Consider the following 18,507-nt stretch of genomic DNA (forward strand, 5'->3'; position numbering starts at 1 on the left):
AAAAACTTCTAAACCAAAATATTTACAGCAAGTTTGCCTACATGTTTCTCCGACATTAGCATGTAGCTAATACGCGGCACAATGTAAGCAGTAGCGTGCATGGAGAAGACGACCATATAGAGAAATCAGTCACAAGTTGACGCCAGCTTGTCTCAGAAATGGAAAATAAACTGATAGAAACAGAGTTTTCAGAACCATCTGAAGCCTGAGGGTTTAACTCACAGGAATTACTTTTACATAAGATTACCTCATACAGTACATTTAAAACTTTGGTCATGTTTAATATGAACATCTGATGTTGTTATATTATATATATGACAAAACAAAGAAAAGCAGAATTGGTCTGATTTCAGACATAGTGCGATCAATATTTTAAAACAAATAATTCTGGAAATGAGCAGGTTAATGCAGGAAATAGGGTAACATTAACCTGTAGTGCTTTAATCTGATGTTTCTAAAACCCCATCTTACATATAATTTCTCTCCAAAAACAGATCAAATGGACTACAGTAACGAAGATGAGCACAGAAGAAATTGGTGTTTTTTGTTTTCCTCTTTTAGCTGCAAATTACAACCTTTGAGTCCTGCAGAGGACAGTCAATAGATGTTATCAATGACAACAGATGTTATCAGAGACGTTACTCTCCAGCATGATATTACTTAACCCGTTCTGCTTCTTTTCCATGAATAGTCTGAAAACTAACAAAGAGTTGATGTGAGTTGATGTGACCATGAACTGTCTCTTACAGTATCTTCAGCAGAATTCTAGTTGTGTAAGCAGCATTATTTTACATCCATTATCTTGAGAAATTAAACTGAGTTTCATGCTTTCTGAAATCAGAATACTGCCAGCAGTGGGAGATAGTCCTGTGCATAAAAATACACTGAATGCTGTATTTCTGCACTCGGTCTGTCAAGACTGTAGGTTAACATTTCTCATGTGGCACAGCTTTTCTCCCACTTCCCCTCCTCAAAAGTCACCTGTCACCTAGTGCCTCCTGGGGTGGTGTGATGACCTGCAGTCACTGAAATGTCGAAGGGTTCAGTGCAAAACTTTTGAGCACAGTAGGGTGGCTCTAGGCTGTGGTCTTTAAAAATGAAAGCCTGTCTATTTTATTAAAAGGTGAGACATTTTGAAAGGAATTCCAAATTTAAAAATGTATTTGACCTGAGAAAGGCATTATCATCTCTGAGGCGCTTCAACTCCTTTTCCAGGTCTGGAACCTTGGCCACTTCTGACTTAACAGTCTTAACAATGGCGATGTCTTGCTCCTGGAAGGCGAGACGCCTCTCCAACTCCTGCCAAAACAGGAAGAGAGAAATCAGGCAAATTAAATACCAACGCCGTGTGTGTATTTAGTGCAAAAGCATTCAGTGCACTGCCTTTGTTTCACATACAGACATCTTTTAAGAATGAAAATACCTTAACAATTTATGACCTATTAAAAAAACAAACACGTGAAACAAACATGAAAAAATAGGTTTAAAAAAAGCATTTTGACCTACATTTATAACTTAATGAATTATACAAGTGACATTAACCACCTTTACACCTTGCATTTAAATGTTTGGTATATTTTGAATGTATCTACATATGATTATACCTGATTACATTTACACCTCTTAGTAAAAGGTGTCCATATTGAGATCCGATCACACGATTGTAACCGTTCCCCACCACTTGCTTAGCCACTGCTTCATAATAAGTGACTTGGTTGTGATATGAACTGCCAAGTTTCACTTGTATACTTTAGTTCCCCTGCCCCATCCTATCAGCAACTACAGTTTTATAATAAGAAAACATTTTTTTTTAGTATTTATAAAAAAATACAATTGCATAGGTTCCACATAATGATATTGATCCACCAGGCAAAAATGCTGTCATCACAAACTGAGATTGCAGAGTGACCAAAAGTAAAGCCTACCTTAATCTTGATGATGTGCTCTGAGCAGGACGACTGGGCATCTTGGAGACTTTGGCAAAGCTGAGAGATTTCCTGATACTTCCTGATTAGAATACCAAATCAGACAAAAGTGTGTGGTCAGCATTTATCGTATGCAGTACAGCTTGATACAGAGCTAGGTAAGCTGGTAGTCTCTGTATGTTTCAGTACCTGCGCTGTAAATCTAACTGTTCCTGCAGTTCTTGGTTCTCCAGGGTCTGAGAAGAAATTGTCGAGTCTTGGTTTAGATTCTTCTGCTTCAGTTCTCTGATCTCATCCTTCAACGAACTGATGGTCTGGGAACAGATTACAGAAGTAAGCCAACATAAGACAGGAGACATGAAGGGTTGGGCATCGAACTAAGTACTGTTAAGGGTACTGACCAAATTACATCAGTGCTACCCAGTACCTATGAAAGTAAAATTAATTCATGCCAAATTTCTGTACTTTAGAGCGCATCTGGGTGAGAGAGTAACTTAGAGCATTGACAAGATGAGAGAGACTGACACGTCACCCCTGCAGCTTGTTCAAATCACAGAGTCAGGGCGATGGCAAGCCAAAAGCAGTCCAAGTGAAGTTAAACTTTTCAAAACTCAACCCTGACAGTGCTGGCTCCGAGACACACATGACACACAATGCCCTGGTGACAGACTGTGACAGGCTGAAAGTTGTGGTGCAAGTTTCAAAGGGGTTTTATTTTGTGTGGTGTGTAAAATGTTCTAAATAAATGCGGTCGAAAGTTATGAGTTGCACCTGAACTTATGAAGGTAATATTCTCTTTATTGCAGCTCATCACAGATTTGCTCCTTCTGTTCTTACTTTTCACAATAAAAGCACCCATAACCATAACTACATAGAAAGAATCACTGCTTACCAGAAGGACCTATAATTCACTCAAAGCATTTCGCTAAGAAGCAACTCAACAAAATAGCTTACATATATAACAAAACCTTCTAAATAAATAATTATGCGTTAACTGAAACGTTTTTATTTTCTACAGTGCCGTATCGGTTCAAATATGAAAGGTATCCAAACCAAATAACCAGAGTACAACTGCAGTAAGTGTGTGTGCGAGTCTGTGTGTACCTGGTTAGCCGTGTTCAATCGAGTATCTCGTTCCTCCAGTTTCCTGTTCAGGCCCTCCAAGTTCTTTCGGAGTGCACGATTTGCCTCCACCTGCTCGGATAGGTTCTTAGCTGCCTCAGTTTCTCTCTCCTCCAACTTTTTTATTCTCCCCAAGAGATCCTGGTTCCGGTCGACCTCGTGCTGTAACATGACAGGATAGAGAACAGGTTTTATTGAATGTCTTCGCTGATGCTTTTTAGTTCTTGTGAGACTCTCTGGACAAGAGAGGTGAGGAAAAATCCTGTTTACTAAGTCTATGATGAAACTTAATATTTGAGTTCATTGTCACCATAAAAGTCATTTGTATCATATGGATGTGTAGGCATGCATGGAATGTACCTCCAAGTCTCGTGCGCTGTCTGAAGCAGCCTTCTCCAGTTCAAATCGAGCTCGCTTGTGACTCAGCTCCATCTGCTTCTTCTCCTGGTCCAGCTGAAGGTAGCGATTCTTGGAGTGAACCCTCTCTGCTGCCTCCAACAACTAACAGGAGAGACAAGTCAGTGAGTGCAGAAGGTTGCATGTTAAACACACAGCGTACAGTTGATGCTGTCAGTTTTTGTATACCTCCATGCTGCGTTTGTACTGACTCTGCAGGACTCCACTCCCTGCTGGGTGCTCTGACAGCCGCTGTGCAGGTTCAGTGCGGCTGATGAAGGAATTGAAGGACTTCAAGGTTGTCAGCACTGTGGTGTCGTCTTCTAAATCCATTTTGAGAGTCACTGGTGTTGCAGCGGCCAGATGTAAGGTTCAGAGATAAGAGAAAGAGTAAGTTAAGTTTGACTGCAGTATTACAAACAACACAACATGGCTATGTCAGCTATTGTTTAGTCAGAATACACATCAGACAGACAGATAACACTGCATTATGTTAACGCTCTACTTGCCACAGGTCAGGTTCACCGGCTCAACATTTAAAACTCCAAAGCTAACAGTTAACGCTAAATAAAACATAGCCATGTAACTTAACGGTACCTGGCATTAGCTTCATGCTCGCTAACACACACAGCAAAATAAGGTGTCCAAGCTAACTTTTCAGCTTTTAACAAAAGCTAATGTTATGTTGAGACATTATGTAAAGTATCAGTGGCACTTTTTCGTTCATGTGTCCGTGTTTAGCGGTTTAAACTCTTGTTATCACTTCTGTGTCACTACAGGCTAGGCTCGAAGCTAAGTTAAATCTAACGTTACAGTGTTAGTTTCTGTAGTTATTCAGAAGGTGTTAGCAAGCTAGTAATCCTAAAATAACCAGCCGGCATTAAACCTGGGTTTACAGTCTCCATTGGAAACGCATGTCCTCACCTCAGAGTTGTTTGTGAAGAGGTTAGGTTACTTAAAGATAAGTTATCTGCTAGCGTGCTAGCTGCAGATACAGAAATCCCTCCAGTTTAGCTCGAATGAGATGTGGTACTATCGCGAGCGTTCTCGTCGTATCGCGAGAGTGTCAGTTGCAGCCTTTTCTTTCAGCTGTGTTAATGGTTATGGAGAAATCAACTTTACACTAGCATTATAGAGCTGTTTTACAAAACTGAACACATATTTCTACGTTGATTAACGAGTAAGATTATTTAGTAGAAGTATGTAGGCGTTTTAGGCCGCAGATGAGGAACTGTTTATGAAAGTTTTTATGCTTTTTTATGATGAAGCAAGACATAAATCCACCTTCACGCGAGTGGAGTCAGAAAGAACCATCAGGAGGACTAATAATCAGTTCACTAAAGTAATGAAGATCATTAACATCGTCATCACAGCTGTCATATATTCAGGTATGTCTAATCAAACTGAGGAAATAAAAACAAAACACGTTGGAAAATACAGTAGGCCCACACTATTTTATTTCCATCATCAGTCTGGCGCTTGTGTGTTATACAATGTGTGACTTATTGACAAGAAAATGTAATGGCATAGTTTGTCCCACAGAGAGCAGCACTGCTCTACTCATCAGTTTTACACAGCCTGATGAGGAAACTGGTCACTTTATAATAATGCGCAATATTCTTACGTGTGAGCAAGTGGATATGGATATTGTACCTGCACAGCAGACTGATATGGTGCTGGTGGCATTCATTTGGTACTGGCATAAGGCACATGGACCCAGGTGTGCCTTTGATGGCGCAGTTTTAAAGCTGAGCTGATTGTCATAGATGACATTTGGGTCTATGTGGACCAAGATGCCCTGTCCAGAAGCACTGAAATTCATGTTTAATTAATTCATGAGAAACTACAACAAACAATGCTCTTGATCCAAACTTGATTTTAGCCACTAACAGCCGTTATCGAGCCTTTTGACTAACAAAGACTCTGATTATTTTGCATCCAGTTTGCTTCTACATGAATACTTAATTGATTCCCACAAGGAAATCCACCCTCTGATTTGACAGTCACAGCGAAGCGTCTGAGGACTAACTCTTGTTCTGTGACAAATGCTGTGGTCCAACCAACAGGCAGAGTATTTCATATACCTGGAATACATTAATGTCTTTTGATGTGGTTAGAAACTGGAAGACTCAGAGGATTTATGTAAACATAGAGGAGAGAAAAGGCTCAGGAAGAACTGAGGCCTCACCTGGAAGATGAAAGTACCAAACAATCATCAAAATGCAGTAGACAAGACATCCAAGGATTTTATTTTACAGTATTTCATTGTCTTGCTGTTAACAGGAAGCGGTCACGCCACCTCGTCAACTGTAGACTCTGTTGATTGGGCTGGGAATTACAGAGTGCCTCACAAAACGATAGTGTCCCGATACATTGCCCATGATAACAATACTATCACAATACAGCGATTTTACAATATTGATATGTAGCAAGACAATCATCTATGATACATCACAATATCTGTGTAACTAAAGAAGAAAAAATACATAAAAAAAAGGCAAAAATCAGGAATGATGAATTTATTCACTGCATTATGGTGAGTTTCACAGAACGTGACAAACAATGAAACAATGGACAAAACAGTGCATAGAGTCTTAGCTTACTGCCTCTTTAACACACACACAGACACACACACACACACACACACACTCTGACTCCAGCTTGTCCAATGTCCAGTGATGGACGTAGGAATGTAAAAGGAAGCTGTGCTTTAACCATGGTATTCATTGTAGGCTGACTTACAGTTGTGGTAGCGTCAGCAGTTTTCTCCACAACGAGATCAAGATAATGACGAATCAGGAAGCTATACATGTTGGTTGTGTTGTCTGTGCTTTCAGTTACAGTTCTTGCATATGTGTCTTTATCGATTTTATTTGTCCCATTTGTGCTGTAAAAGTCGAAGTTGGCTCAGCCTTTCGATTTGAAAGATGACGGCGCCTCTTTGATTTGTTTTTCTGCGCTATCTGCACCCTTTCATTTGAGAAGCGCCACCTTGAGGAGTCGTGAATTAGTCAACTGTTGTACATCAAATCGGCAGGGAAATGCGTTTAGAGTGCCTGTATGTTTGAAATAAAAATATCAATATCTGGCACCAGTGTATTGATAACATATAGCAAGAGGATGTCATACAATATATTTCTAGGTCAATATTTTATCCCAGCCCTTGTTGACAAGGCAGCAGCACCTTCATCTTGGACAGTAGTTGAATGACTAATCCAGAGCAGTTTTTGGCAACAGTAGAATAAGCTTTAATTACAAAACTATAAATTACCACGGCCACTTCCCAGTGGAGAGGAGGAGGTCAGGAGGTCGGAGCCAGTGCCCTCCCTCACCAATATTTATGAAAGAAAAGAGCCGGACAACATAAAATACGAGATAGGGGGAGCCACAGAGGGCAGTTGTTTAAAAGGTTGGGTGAGATCCAAGAGGGAGAGGGTGGAGGGGTGTGAATTCGTCTGAAAAGGTCAGACGGAAGACATGTCCTCTCAGAGTGACAGGGGAGCTCCCGTTCGCTCTGTCACTGTCTCTTTCTCTTTCATCCCCTCGCACCCAAGAGTGTTCAGCCTGTTTTCGGTCTGCTGTCCTCACACCCTCTGCCCCTCCCGCCTCTCTTGTCTCCTTTTCTTGGACCCCCTATCTCCCTCGCTTAGTGACTAATAACACTTTTTCCCCGCTGTCTTTCTTTATCTGTCACAGTCTGACTCAGTTGCTCACTCTCTCTCTTGGGTATTCTGTCGCCCTCCTTGCCATCTCCACCTGCCCTCGCCCTCCTGAGGTCGGCCTGAATGCAGCAATCTTTGCGAGATGACGTAAATGCACAAGAAAAACACACTTATATGGGCATACGCGTTTACACACAGACACACACACACACACACCATAAGAAGTAAATCAGCAGAAGTGCCTGCAGATGTGCCCTTCATTGCCATCTGTTGTAAAAAGAAAAAAAAAGTGAGAGCAGCTCACAAAAAGCCATCTTACATTCAGTGGCTTTTCCACCCACAGCATGTAAACATCACAGCAAACATAAATATTACAGTTTTATGTAGGTTGTAAAGGGTTTGGCAGCTGACATCTAATCTGTATAAATCTAGATTATAGTTCGTTACCTTGTCTCGTCGGCAGCAATGTCAGCTTTTACATCTTATCAGTTAAGGTCAGACCGGTAAAACTAATCATCTGTTGATTTAAATAACCATAAAAAAAGGCTTTCTCGAATCACCAGTCATCTGAGGTGGTGTAGTAAAGTCATTAAACTCAATCACTACACACTATTAAGCTTTTTACAGATTTTTTCAGTGGTTTATTGCATTCGAATTGTCTTTTAATGTCCAGACTGCGCTCATATATTTGTCTTGTAGTTTTAAACTGCCAGGCTTCACATTTATTAAAATAACTTTTTAGACTTTTGAGTCACGACGTCTTCGTGATGCAGCGAATACCCCTCATGGGAGCTGCTGTGTGAGGGCCTGAAATAGAAATGAAGCCAGTCAAATCATGTTTCGCTCACAGTAGACAGAAAGGGAGAGGTCACTCCAAGGTCACCGCGACACAATGTGTTGTTTCAGTAACAATTGTAACAGTAAATCTATGACGGGAAACTGAGAAGGAAAATGGACAATTAGGAGAAATGAGGATATTAAATAGATAAGAGGGGGCAGAAGGTGAGGACGGAGAAATAGGAATTTGCAGTCATGATGGGTCCATAAAGTGGAGGGCAGTGAGGGATGGAAAGGACGGGAGACAGAAATTGGGGGGAAAAACGATGTTAAAGATCAAGCGACACAAAGGTTAAAGAGAGGAATCAATAAAGTAGTGATTTTATATTCCTCTAATGAAGGAGGACAGAGTCAATAGCTGATTCGGGTTTTCTGTGTTCTCCAGCCCCCAGGGAATACTTCAACAATATTAGTTTATGGGTGAAGTGCATGCTCATATGCTCATGCACACACACACTCACAAACAGAGGGATGCGAGAGGGATGCAAAGGCTCCCGATGATGCATAGAGGAAACCACAATCAGAGAGGAATTTAAAAATAAATCACACTTACTAATTAATAACATAAGCAAAGGCAGTGGAGCGGTCAAGATGAGGAGGGGATGTGTGTTTCACTTGATTTTCTGAACCCCCCCCCCCCCGGGGTTTTCCAACATTCAGAACATTTCTGCAGTCCGCAGGGCAGCCCTCCAGCAATATCGTCAGCACAGAACACGCCACAAAAATATGAGCATTTTTCTAGTGCACGACCCTTTATGTAAGTAACATGTAATGCTCAGCCATTTCACAAAAGTATGCATTATATACAATGTGATTATGTGAGTGTTTATGTGTGTAGTCTGCATTATCATTATATTTCTCTCCAAGACCTGCTGTCACTCACACATTCACACTTTCAGATCAATAATCCTAACCAACAGCATTCCACTGGGACTCACCTGCTGTGTTATGAAAGATAGGACTCTGTGTTTATGTTGGTGTGTGTGTGTGTGTCTGATGTGAGCCATCAGCTGGAATACAACCAATTGCACAGATGCGTTTTGTCCGCGGGGTGGCTTGATTGACAGAAGGAAATAAGAAGCATCAGGTCATTGCTGCAGGAGAGTCAGGTGAATGGAAGTTGAATAAGAATATAGAACGGACTTGGGGGGGGGGGGGTATAAACGGAGGAGGCAGGAAAGGGCAGAAGCAGAAGAGGAGGAGGAGGAGGAGGGAGATGTGTGGAGAAGATGTGGAAAAAGCGCTGCAACAAAGTCAGTTAGGCAGATTGAGGAATTCATTTTGTATGGAAAGATGTGTGTGAATGTGGCGTGCTGATACTGCAGTTCCACTTATATTGGATTTGAAGGGCTGATACAGATGCCAATATCTACAGAGTCACTAATGGATGATGTCATCATCAATAACCCGAGGGTAATGAAATTCTTTAAGGCTTGCAGTTGTTTATGGTGTAGTGATCCACATAAATTATTCTTATGTTTTCTTATAAGTCTGTCTCCCCACTTATTCAGCAGGAAAATAATTAAAAGAGGCATTAAAGGGACAGTGCACCCCAAAATCAAAAATACATATTTTCCTTCCTATCTGTAGTGCTATTTATCAGTCTAGATTGCTTTGGTGTGAGCTGCTGACTGTTGGAGATATCGACGGTAGCGATGTCTGCCTTCTCTCAAATATAATGCAACTAGATGGCACTCAGCTTGTGGTGCTCAAAGTGCCCAAAAATAAATAAATATATCTGCAGAGATGTTGATAGGTTTTCAAAGTGGTGAATTTCCAGGACTCACAGCTGGTCATCTGAGTGGGTTCAGGGGAAATTCAGTTGGTCCCCAATATAATGTGTTTTCTGGACAAATTGTAGTGTTGAACTATTTGGTGTTATATGGTTATATTCGTGTATATTGAAAATGTATCTGAAAATTAAACATGAAATCACAACTCTTAAAACACAATTTACAAAGCACAGACTGTATATGTATCTTTATATATGCAGTCCATGTACAAACATACAAATAATACATCTGGAGTTGAGTATAGAGAGCACTGAAGTCATCTCCCCAGAATCAAGTGGGCCTAATTCAAATGTGATATGACTGTAAAATGTATGACTGAAATCCATAACGATTTAAATATGCTACTGTATAAATTTGGTAGTTCAGCATTTTGAGTTATAAATTGTCTTTTCTTCATGATAAGTGTTTTTGTTTTACTTATTCAGACTATGAACAAAATGGGATCTTGTAGTAGTTAGCTCAAGAATATCATATCATTCTTGCCGTAATATGATATTTACAGGTCATCATCGACATAAGTGAATTTAATATTGATCAGTGGCACAATCACATTATCACAATGTAGCATTATTGGGAAAACATGCGCGCCCTTTGGACGGCAAAGCGCCATCGTCACTGACATGAGTGAATACAGCACCTGCTGTCCCGGCAGACATTACACTGCAAGATTAAGGGAATGTATGTGGTAATAGCCTACATATGAATTTGGGTGCACTGAGCTTCAGAGAGCTATGGATGATGGTGGGCAGACAGGTGTCAGATCTTTGCAGAGCAGCGGTGCAAAAACACTGACACATCACGGACAGTATGACATTAATATCCAAAACACAAGTTTCACTCTCAGTCGTTTCTGTGATGTGAGAGAGACTTAAAATATGTTAAGTCACACAACGACAATTATTTATATAGTGAGTTTGGTGTGTCCTTTCAGATTCAGATTCATCCAATGCTTTAGCGATGCAGGAAGCATACCTAGCAGCATTACTGCATTTGAAAAACTCAGCAGTTTCATGTAAGAACTATTTTCATTCCACCAAACTGTTGTGTCTCGTCAGGTATGTTAATTTTATTCATGTTCATGTTTAATGTTTCATATTTTATGTCATGCCTTAGTTTAGTTTCACGTTTAGTCTTTTGTTGTCATGAGCACTTTATGTTAAGTTAAAGTCACTCATGTCCAGCCTCGTCGTGCACTTCCTGTTTTATTTTGTACTCACCTTTTCCCTCTCGTTTCAGACCCTGACTTCCTCCCTTTGTGTGATTTTCCCGCCATTGTGATTGTCTACCCCACCCCTGATTGGTTTCACCTGTGTTCCCCTACCTCATGTATAAATAGTCCCTGTCTCCCTTTTCTCTTGTTGCCAGTTTGTCTTGTTCAGTCTGTGTGATGCCAGGTTTTCATGTTATCAGGTTTGATTCTAAGTTGTGATTTTTTTTTTGATCCTCATTGTGAGTGTTTTGTTTTGTACTTTGAATATCCTCCTTAAGAGGATTGCCAAGTAAAATACTTTTGTTACACCTACTGTGAGTCGTGCATTTGAGTCCACCAGTTTCGTGTCTGAGGTCGTTACACAAACTTCACCCGCCAACTGTATCACCGTGCAGAGGGCAGGGTGCATCTACTAGTAGCTCACCCAGCACCACTGAGCTAGCTAATTTTACAGTTTAGCCAACGACAAGGTCATTAATGTTTACATCTTGCACCGTCAAGAACAAGAGCCTCTCATTCATGAGTAGATGCATCCTTCTTTCTGCACAGGATCCAGTCAGCTGGTGTATTCCTTTCGATGGAAAATAGTTCCTACATGAAACTGCTCACAACAAGGTCTGTGGATTATCTTAAGTAACCTGGTCATGACTCAACTGTAATAGATAATAAATATATAAATGAGCATGACTGCTGTCCTTGAAGCACAATAGTGACTTTTTCTGTTGTTTTCAGTCTCATATTTGACTGTAATTTGCTCATAGTTTTGACATAACATAGCCTATGGTTTGATCTAAAAGCCATATAGCGGTTAAACAATGAAATACACTCTAAGACAAAATATATGTTTCTGTTTTTCACAAAACCCTCTGTTAAATAAATAAATGTACAACCAAGTCATATTAAACCAATATCCAGTATTTAAACTCAATATACACAAATTCATTTTGATTGCATAATGTAAAGCCTTCACAAAAATGAATCTAGCATGATGTAGATTGTTTAATTGATGTGTTGCTCTGTGTTGTCTCTTCACATCAGGTAAAACAGAAAGAAGAATTGTTGCCAGAGATTCAGTACGTTTACATGCACAGTTTAATTCCACTTTTAATCGGAATGAAAGGCCATTCCGATTAAAAGTGGTCATGTAAACGGTCATTCCGATTGAAAAACGGTCATTCCGATTGAAAATTAAATCCGATTAAAGGGGGTGGTTTATTCCGTTCGTCATTCCGAATGAAAGAATTTTGTGTGCATGTATACACTCATTCCTCTTTAAATTCATTCCAGTCTTTCTGCGCATGCTCGTTTCCTTGCCCTTCTGGCGCGATGACGTATATAGCGCGCATAGCAACGGGCTGCATAGCAACAGGCTGAAATAGAGCAGTCAGACTTGTTGCGCTTACTGGTCTCCATTCGCCAAAGCACGGTCTTCTATCTGCCTTCTTTGACCTTCTACCTCCCTTCTCCTCCTCAACAGATGAAGCATTAGCAGAACAAGGTTGTTGTCGTACTGTTGCTTCAAGAATATAAGCAAAACAAGCCCGGAAAACGCACTAAGAACGGCGTCGTCAAGCATCTTGTTATCCGGAGCGAGGACTATACAGTGTTTTCTTCCGGTAAACGTAAACACGTAACATCCGCCCCGCCCCTATCCAATCAGAAACCTTCCCTGCCCCAAACCTTGCACAGACCTGAATACAGGAGATTGAACTGATCTCCCATGTAAACCCTCATTCGGAATGAATATTTCCCATGTAAACTACCTGGAAAGACTTTAATTCCGAATGATTTCATTCAGATTTATTTCATTCTGAATGAAAAGCTATCATGTAACCGTAGCCACTGTGGATGAACATGTAAATGGTGTTTGTGACCTGACGTCACCAACAAAGTTATTATCTGCCATGTTGAATGATTTTTGGATCAACTTAACTGTTACATGTGTCACATCACAAGGGTCACCTACAAAGCAGAGTATGCAGAGGTAGCAGTTGCGCTCTCTTTTCACATTTTTGTTTGCCTTATTGGACAGCTGATTGACTTGAAAGGGGTAATTACATCCATCAAAGATCGCCAGCCTGGGACAGTGAGGTTTCATGGTATGCAGCTTAACCACTGTGCTATTGGGACGTCCCCAGCCCATTATTGCAAACAACAGCTGTCAAGGTCGAGTGATGATCTGGAAAACTTGTCAATCAAGAAAACATGAACCCATCATAACCCTCTCAAGCTTCAGTGTTATTACCGAAACTAATATGTTTTTTTCACTACTATTTGTAGAGGGTGTCAGCATCGGCAGGCAAAACACTGAAGAGAGCAAAAATCACAAAGAGCTGTTGTGCAGTCAAGTACGCAAACAGATTTTGAAAGAAAATTCAGGCAGAAGTTTTTCTGACTGCAGAAGGCTAAAGAGAAGCAATAAAGTCATAATAAAAATCAAAAGTCTATTAACAACCAAAAGTCTTCCTGGTTTTGATCAGACTGACACATCACCACGCATCTACATATGTGGCTTAAAGGTATGCTGTAAAGGATTGCCGGTTACTGTTGTAAACAAGTAAAAGCCAACCCCAGATTCACTCCTGTTTGGTGTTTTGCCTTGCTACATTTGCTTTATTTTCATTTTTTCAGTGCTGTGACTCTGGGATGTCTGCTGCCTACAGTCTGTCAGCTGGTCGGTACCTTTTTATAAAGCCCTGACCTCATGTGAGCGCTGTGGGGTTACACGTCCATAAACATCCCAAAACACAGAAAATAAGAAAATACAGGCAGAGAGCAGAGTGTCCGCAAAAAAATACACCGCCACACACCGAGAGTGGGTCATACGTTATGATTGAGGGGATTTACTTTGGTATGAGTCTATACATTGCTTTTGGGGGGAAATCCGGCACAGTATATCTATAAGGCATTGTTTGTTGTTATTTCCCAGATGATGAGCTTTGTTTATGTACATGTACAGAGGTAATGTGTGAGGAAACTCAATTCCTGGCTGCATTTAAAATACTCACAGACAACTGTTTGGATCATTTTCGATTTATTGCCTTTACAGCTTCACTGCTTTATTTTTCTCCCGGAATCGGAGGTCTACAGAATTTATAGCAATAAGCTGGTATGATTTCAGTAACTGCTTCTGAATGATCCCCAACATTCATCAGGGAATTGGTGATGAACTGATATTTCAGTGTAAGCCTAGCAGTAGGTAAAGACCGTAAGAGGAATTGACAAGCAGTTTTACAGCAAGGTAAAATACACTGATACAATATGATGTGCATCGTTTTTTCCTCCAGTTCACGTTCTTTTCTTCTGTCATGCAGGGTGTGGCTTTACACTGAATACTGATGTTACTGCACTTATGACAGCCTTGAAAGGACTATCTTTGGTAATCACTGAAGCCTCAAAAATTGCTCCAGCTGTGCTCTGTGATCTGTGTGACACCACGTAACACAAACCCACCTCGACCTTTGCAGATGTTATAGCTTTGGCTGGATTAGTCAGACAGAGGCTGACTCGTCTCAGTGTCTCACAACAGGGAAGAGGAGTGAGTTAACATGGGAGGGACTGACTTCTAATAGAGGTGAGACCCCTCGTACCTCATGCAGTCAGTTCATCAGTCAGCACCTCTGCCCTATTGATTTTCTCTGTCTCGACTCCTCCTTCATACATGATGAAAACCTTCAGCTGCCTTTGTGGTGAAACTTCAATTGCTGGTGAGCACAGCTTTACATGTACGCAGCACATGGCTGCTGTGGTCACACTCCTTGTAGAGGCCGTGAAAAAGCCTTGAAAAAGAACAAAAAAAGAATAATGATGCCATCGGTTCACAGAACATCTGGAATTGGATACACATTAAAACACAAGGATCCAGCAGCTGTTTCAACAACTCATTTGAAATGAATCAATATGTAGATGGATGATTTTGCCTGTAGAAGATGAAAATATTAGAAATCACAGCACGTAGAAAACAAAGGAATAAATCACAGAGAGAACTTAAGATCATACTTATTCTTCCAGCTTACATCAATAATGTTGCCTGTATGATCCTGATCTTTTTTTTTTGTGCTGACATACATGTCAGGCAGCATGGTACATGACAATAAATCAATCAGTGAAGTGTGAGCCAAGTAATACAAATGAAAAATCCATCTTCCCACTTACGTTTGGTATCTCCTGGGTAGGTAATTAATCACAGTTCGGAGGGGGGCTTGGGGTAGGGGGAGCTTCATGAGAAATTCATTACTCCATGTGTCCGTTAAAACTTTAAATCAGTTATATCCCCTAAGCCCTTTTTGTCACATTTCACACTTGTCAAATGTACACTAAAGCCTTTAAATCTTCTGAGAGCAAAATTAACTTTAAGATATGATTCACTGCTGGAAGGATAGTCTTTTCATAAAACTAGGCTGTCTAAGCAGTGGAGAGACACTAATACTTTTGAAACTGGTGCTACACGACCAGACAAAACAGATGACAAGGGCTGTGGCATTCGCTTTTGCTCAGTAGGTAGAAAACCTACAACTACCAGAATGTACAGCACCACAACGAACCAACAAATGATCCTGCTAGAGGGAGATGTAAAGTTGGGTTGTCTGTTTGACACAGGAAACAATATGGCGGCTGGTTGGTAGCAAACCATCTGGTATTACAGTTAAACAGCTAAAATATGTTTCTGAAAACATTTGAGACAAGGAACAGGCAACTCAGTGACAGGATCCTCATTTATATTTTATCAGCACTGCTTAGTTTTACTGTTACCAATACAGGAAACAGTATGGTGCCCACTTCCTGTTGACGAATTCTTGTATTACAGCCATATAGTGCACTAAAATATCCCTGTGTCCAAAATCATTCACTCATTCACTACTTCACACTCAGTATATAGGGAGTTCAATGAAGAGCACAATATAATGAGCTCACCTGCAACATAAAAAAACACTTTCGGACACTACTCAGGTTACTTTCAGGTGCCATTAGTTACGTCATTGCTGTCACACAATTAAAACGTCATATCAACATCAGCTGGTGAACCATCCACAACAAATACTGGCATGCATATTTATGATAAAAACATGACATTATACTGAGCATATTTTCCCCAAGTTGATTAATAACATTAATCAATCAATCAATTTTATTTATAAAGCCCAATATCACAAATCACAATTTGCCTCACAGGGCTTTACAGCATACGACATCCCTCTGTCCTTAGGACCCTCTGCATTACAAAGTAGTTTGGGGCCATTTGTGTTGTGTTAAGATGTGCTGCTCTGCTCACATTAAACATTGGCCTACTGTCCCATGTCCTACTAATCTAAGTCATCCATTTAACCTTTGTTGTGTTGACATTTGTTTTACCAGTCAGTCATGTAATTACTTTTGAACTGAATGTATAACGTTGCGCATTATGACATTACAGCACATATTACAGCCAGTAGCGACTCAGCTCGCTAACATTAGCTAGCGTTATTGGCCCTACTCTGCACAGTGACTGTTTAGCACTAAAGACGATCAGTTGCTGATTTATTTTTATCTCTTCAGGGACATTAAACAGAGTTTATTACATGGCAGAGAAACTGGTTAAACAAACTTCAGCTTGTCATTATAGGTGAACATGCACAACAGTTTGTAATCAAGTTGCTCTCTCAACCCTAGTCCATCTCAGTGTCCTTCCCATACAGTCAATCCATTCCTTTGGCGTGATGCATGATGGGATATATTGCTTTGTGAATGACCATCAGTTTTTCACTACTTTTCACAGTACATTGTGGGATACTTTGAGTCCACTATGTAGGGTATAATAATTCCCACTATACATTCAGACAGCACTACAAAATGACGATATAATACAGTAAGTAGAGGGTGATTTCGGACACAGCCTGTGTTTCAGGAGACATCTTAGACAAGAAACAGGCAGTCTTGGTTTATATTTGATCAGCACGTCTTAGTTTTACACTGGCACTCATTTAGGGTCCTTCTCCTTTTATCTCTGTTTTGGTCTTCACCTAGCCTGGTCAGACCATCCTGATGATGTATAATTCTGGCCCCACTGCTACCCCAAACACTTCCCAGAAATTGAAATCAAATTAGGGCCAATCAGGAATGCCCGCCATAGTTGACAACATAAGCAGACAATCAGGGACTGCATTGCAGTCAATGACGTAAAATGCAGAGCGCAGCTTGCAGAGCAGTAATGGCAGCTCCACTCCCAGGTAGAGTAAGTAATGGAAGTATTTGCAGAAATACAGTCAATAACAACAAACAAGAACAAGAGTGTGAATTCACTGAGTTTCTCAGAGGAAAAGACATTTTTGCCACTCTGAATTTGGCATAGACTTGATTTATCAACTGTCTCCTTTGGTGATAAAAAAAGATGTTCCCGGGTGTTTTGTATGCTGACTGGCTGAGGGAGTTTGTCTGTCAAGGTGAGTACTCATGCTCACTTGAGGTGTTTGAGACGGGAACGGAGCCAGACTGATAGAGAGAGTGAAACAGAATGTTGAACTCACTTCATCAGGATAGTCTCACCAGGCTCATCTCCACCATCTCCTGAAGGAAGTATCCGGCCCTTAAGCTGTTAAATGCTCAGCTATGTTCAACAGTCATGAACTTTGTCTGCTGTTTGGTGTTGTTGTTGTTTGTCACCTATGAGTGACACCTTTCACATTACATAGTCATATAGAAACAGGCCTGTAATATGAATGCATGTTGCTGTCAGTGTGTGTGTGTGTGTTCCTCTATATCTGAGTAATATACCACTTTCACCAGCCAACAGTGGAGTCATTTATCTTCAGCCCACTCCATCACAGGGGAGTGTTGAGAGTGGATGGCAGTTTCTCTTCAGGCTCATTCACTCACACCGATGTGAAAGAAACAGCAGGGGAGATTATCTCAAGGCACAACAAATAAAATATGTCCTTTCAGTGTCCCAAGACTCTCCTCCCTCTCTCTCAACACACTGATGGTAATTTTCAGCTTTTTTTTAGTACCTTCCTTGCGAGAGGGAAGGGAGAGACTGGAAGCAGTGATAAGTGGTGATATAGTTCTGCGTCAATTGAAGGCTGGAAGTCTTTTTTTAAAAAATATGGGTCAGACTTTAAAGCATGGAAAGAGTGTGTGCTCTTAAATTAATCTTTTTTGAGAATAAAATATAGGTCAATTCAAGAGTTATACAATTTTTTCTCTCTTCTGTGTGCGTGTGTGTGTGTGTGTGTGTGTGTGTGTGTGTGCGTGCGTGCGTGCGCATGCGCGTGCCAGCTGTGCTAGTGGTGTTCTAATGTAACTCAACAATATTGGCCAGATTGCCATGAAATTTTGTACTTGAAGGGAAAATTCACCACCTTTTATATGGATGTACAATCAGTGGCTATGGTAAATGTAGTCAGTTGAAGCAATAAGTTCCTCAGTGCAGGTTACATAGTCTAAGAAGCTACGTTTTCCTGCTCCCAGAGCCATGCCGGGGGCCAAGAACATGTACCAGGATGCATCACCACCCTACTCTATAGCTATTACTTTGTTGGCCAACGCATAGCGTAACAAAAATACTCACTCTGTGGTCATCAGCCCTC

General features: G+C 40.7%; 1 protein-coding gene across 1 annotated transcript in view; it reads right to left on the reverse strand.

The window, feature by feature from the left end:
* mad1l1 (mitotic arrest deficient 1 like 1) overlaps positions 1 to 4,486 on the reverse strand; it is a 75,550-nt gene extending 71,064 nt beyond the window's left edge. Inside the window, exons 1-7 of the mRNA XM_033625063.2 lie at positions 4,368 to 4,486; positions 3,633 to 3,787; positions 3,408 to 3,548; positions 3,030 to 3,209; positions 2,115 to 2,239; positions 1,926 to 2,007; positions 1,169 to 1,299 (exon numbers count right to left, since the gene is read on the reverse strand). Of these exons, the coding sequence (XP_033480954.2) occupies positions 1,169 to 1,299; positions 1,926 to 2,007; positions 2,115 to 2,239; positions 3,030 to 3,209; positions 3,408 to 3,548; positions 3,633 to 3,776 (803 nt within the window). The 5' untranslated portion in view covers positions 3,777 to 3,787; positions 4,368 to 4,486. The remainder of the gene's footprint in view (positions 1 to 1,168; positions 1,300 to 1,925; positions 2,008 to 2,114; positions 2,240 to 3,029; positions 3,210 to 3,407; positions 3,549 to 3,632; positions 3,788 to 4,367) is intronic.
* Positions 4,487 to 18,507: the final 14,021 nt, after the last annotated feature.

This window comes from Epinephelus lanceolatus, chromosome 3 (genome assembly GCF_041903045.1).
Source record: "Epinephelus lanceolatus isolate andai-2023 chromosome 3, ASM4190304v1, whole genome shotgun sequence".
NCBI classification, from domain to species: Eukaryota; Metazoa; Chordata; class Actinopteri; order Perciformes; family Serranidae; genus Epinephelus; species Epinephelus lanceolatus.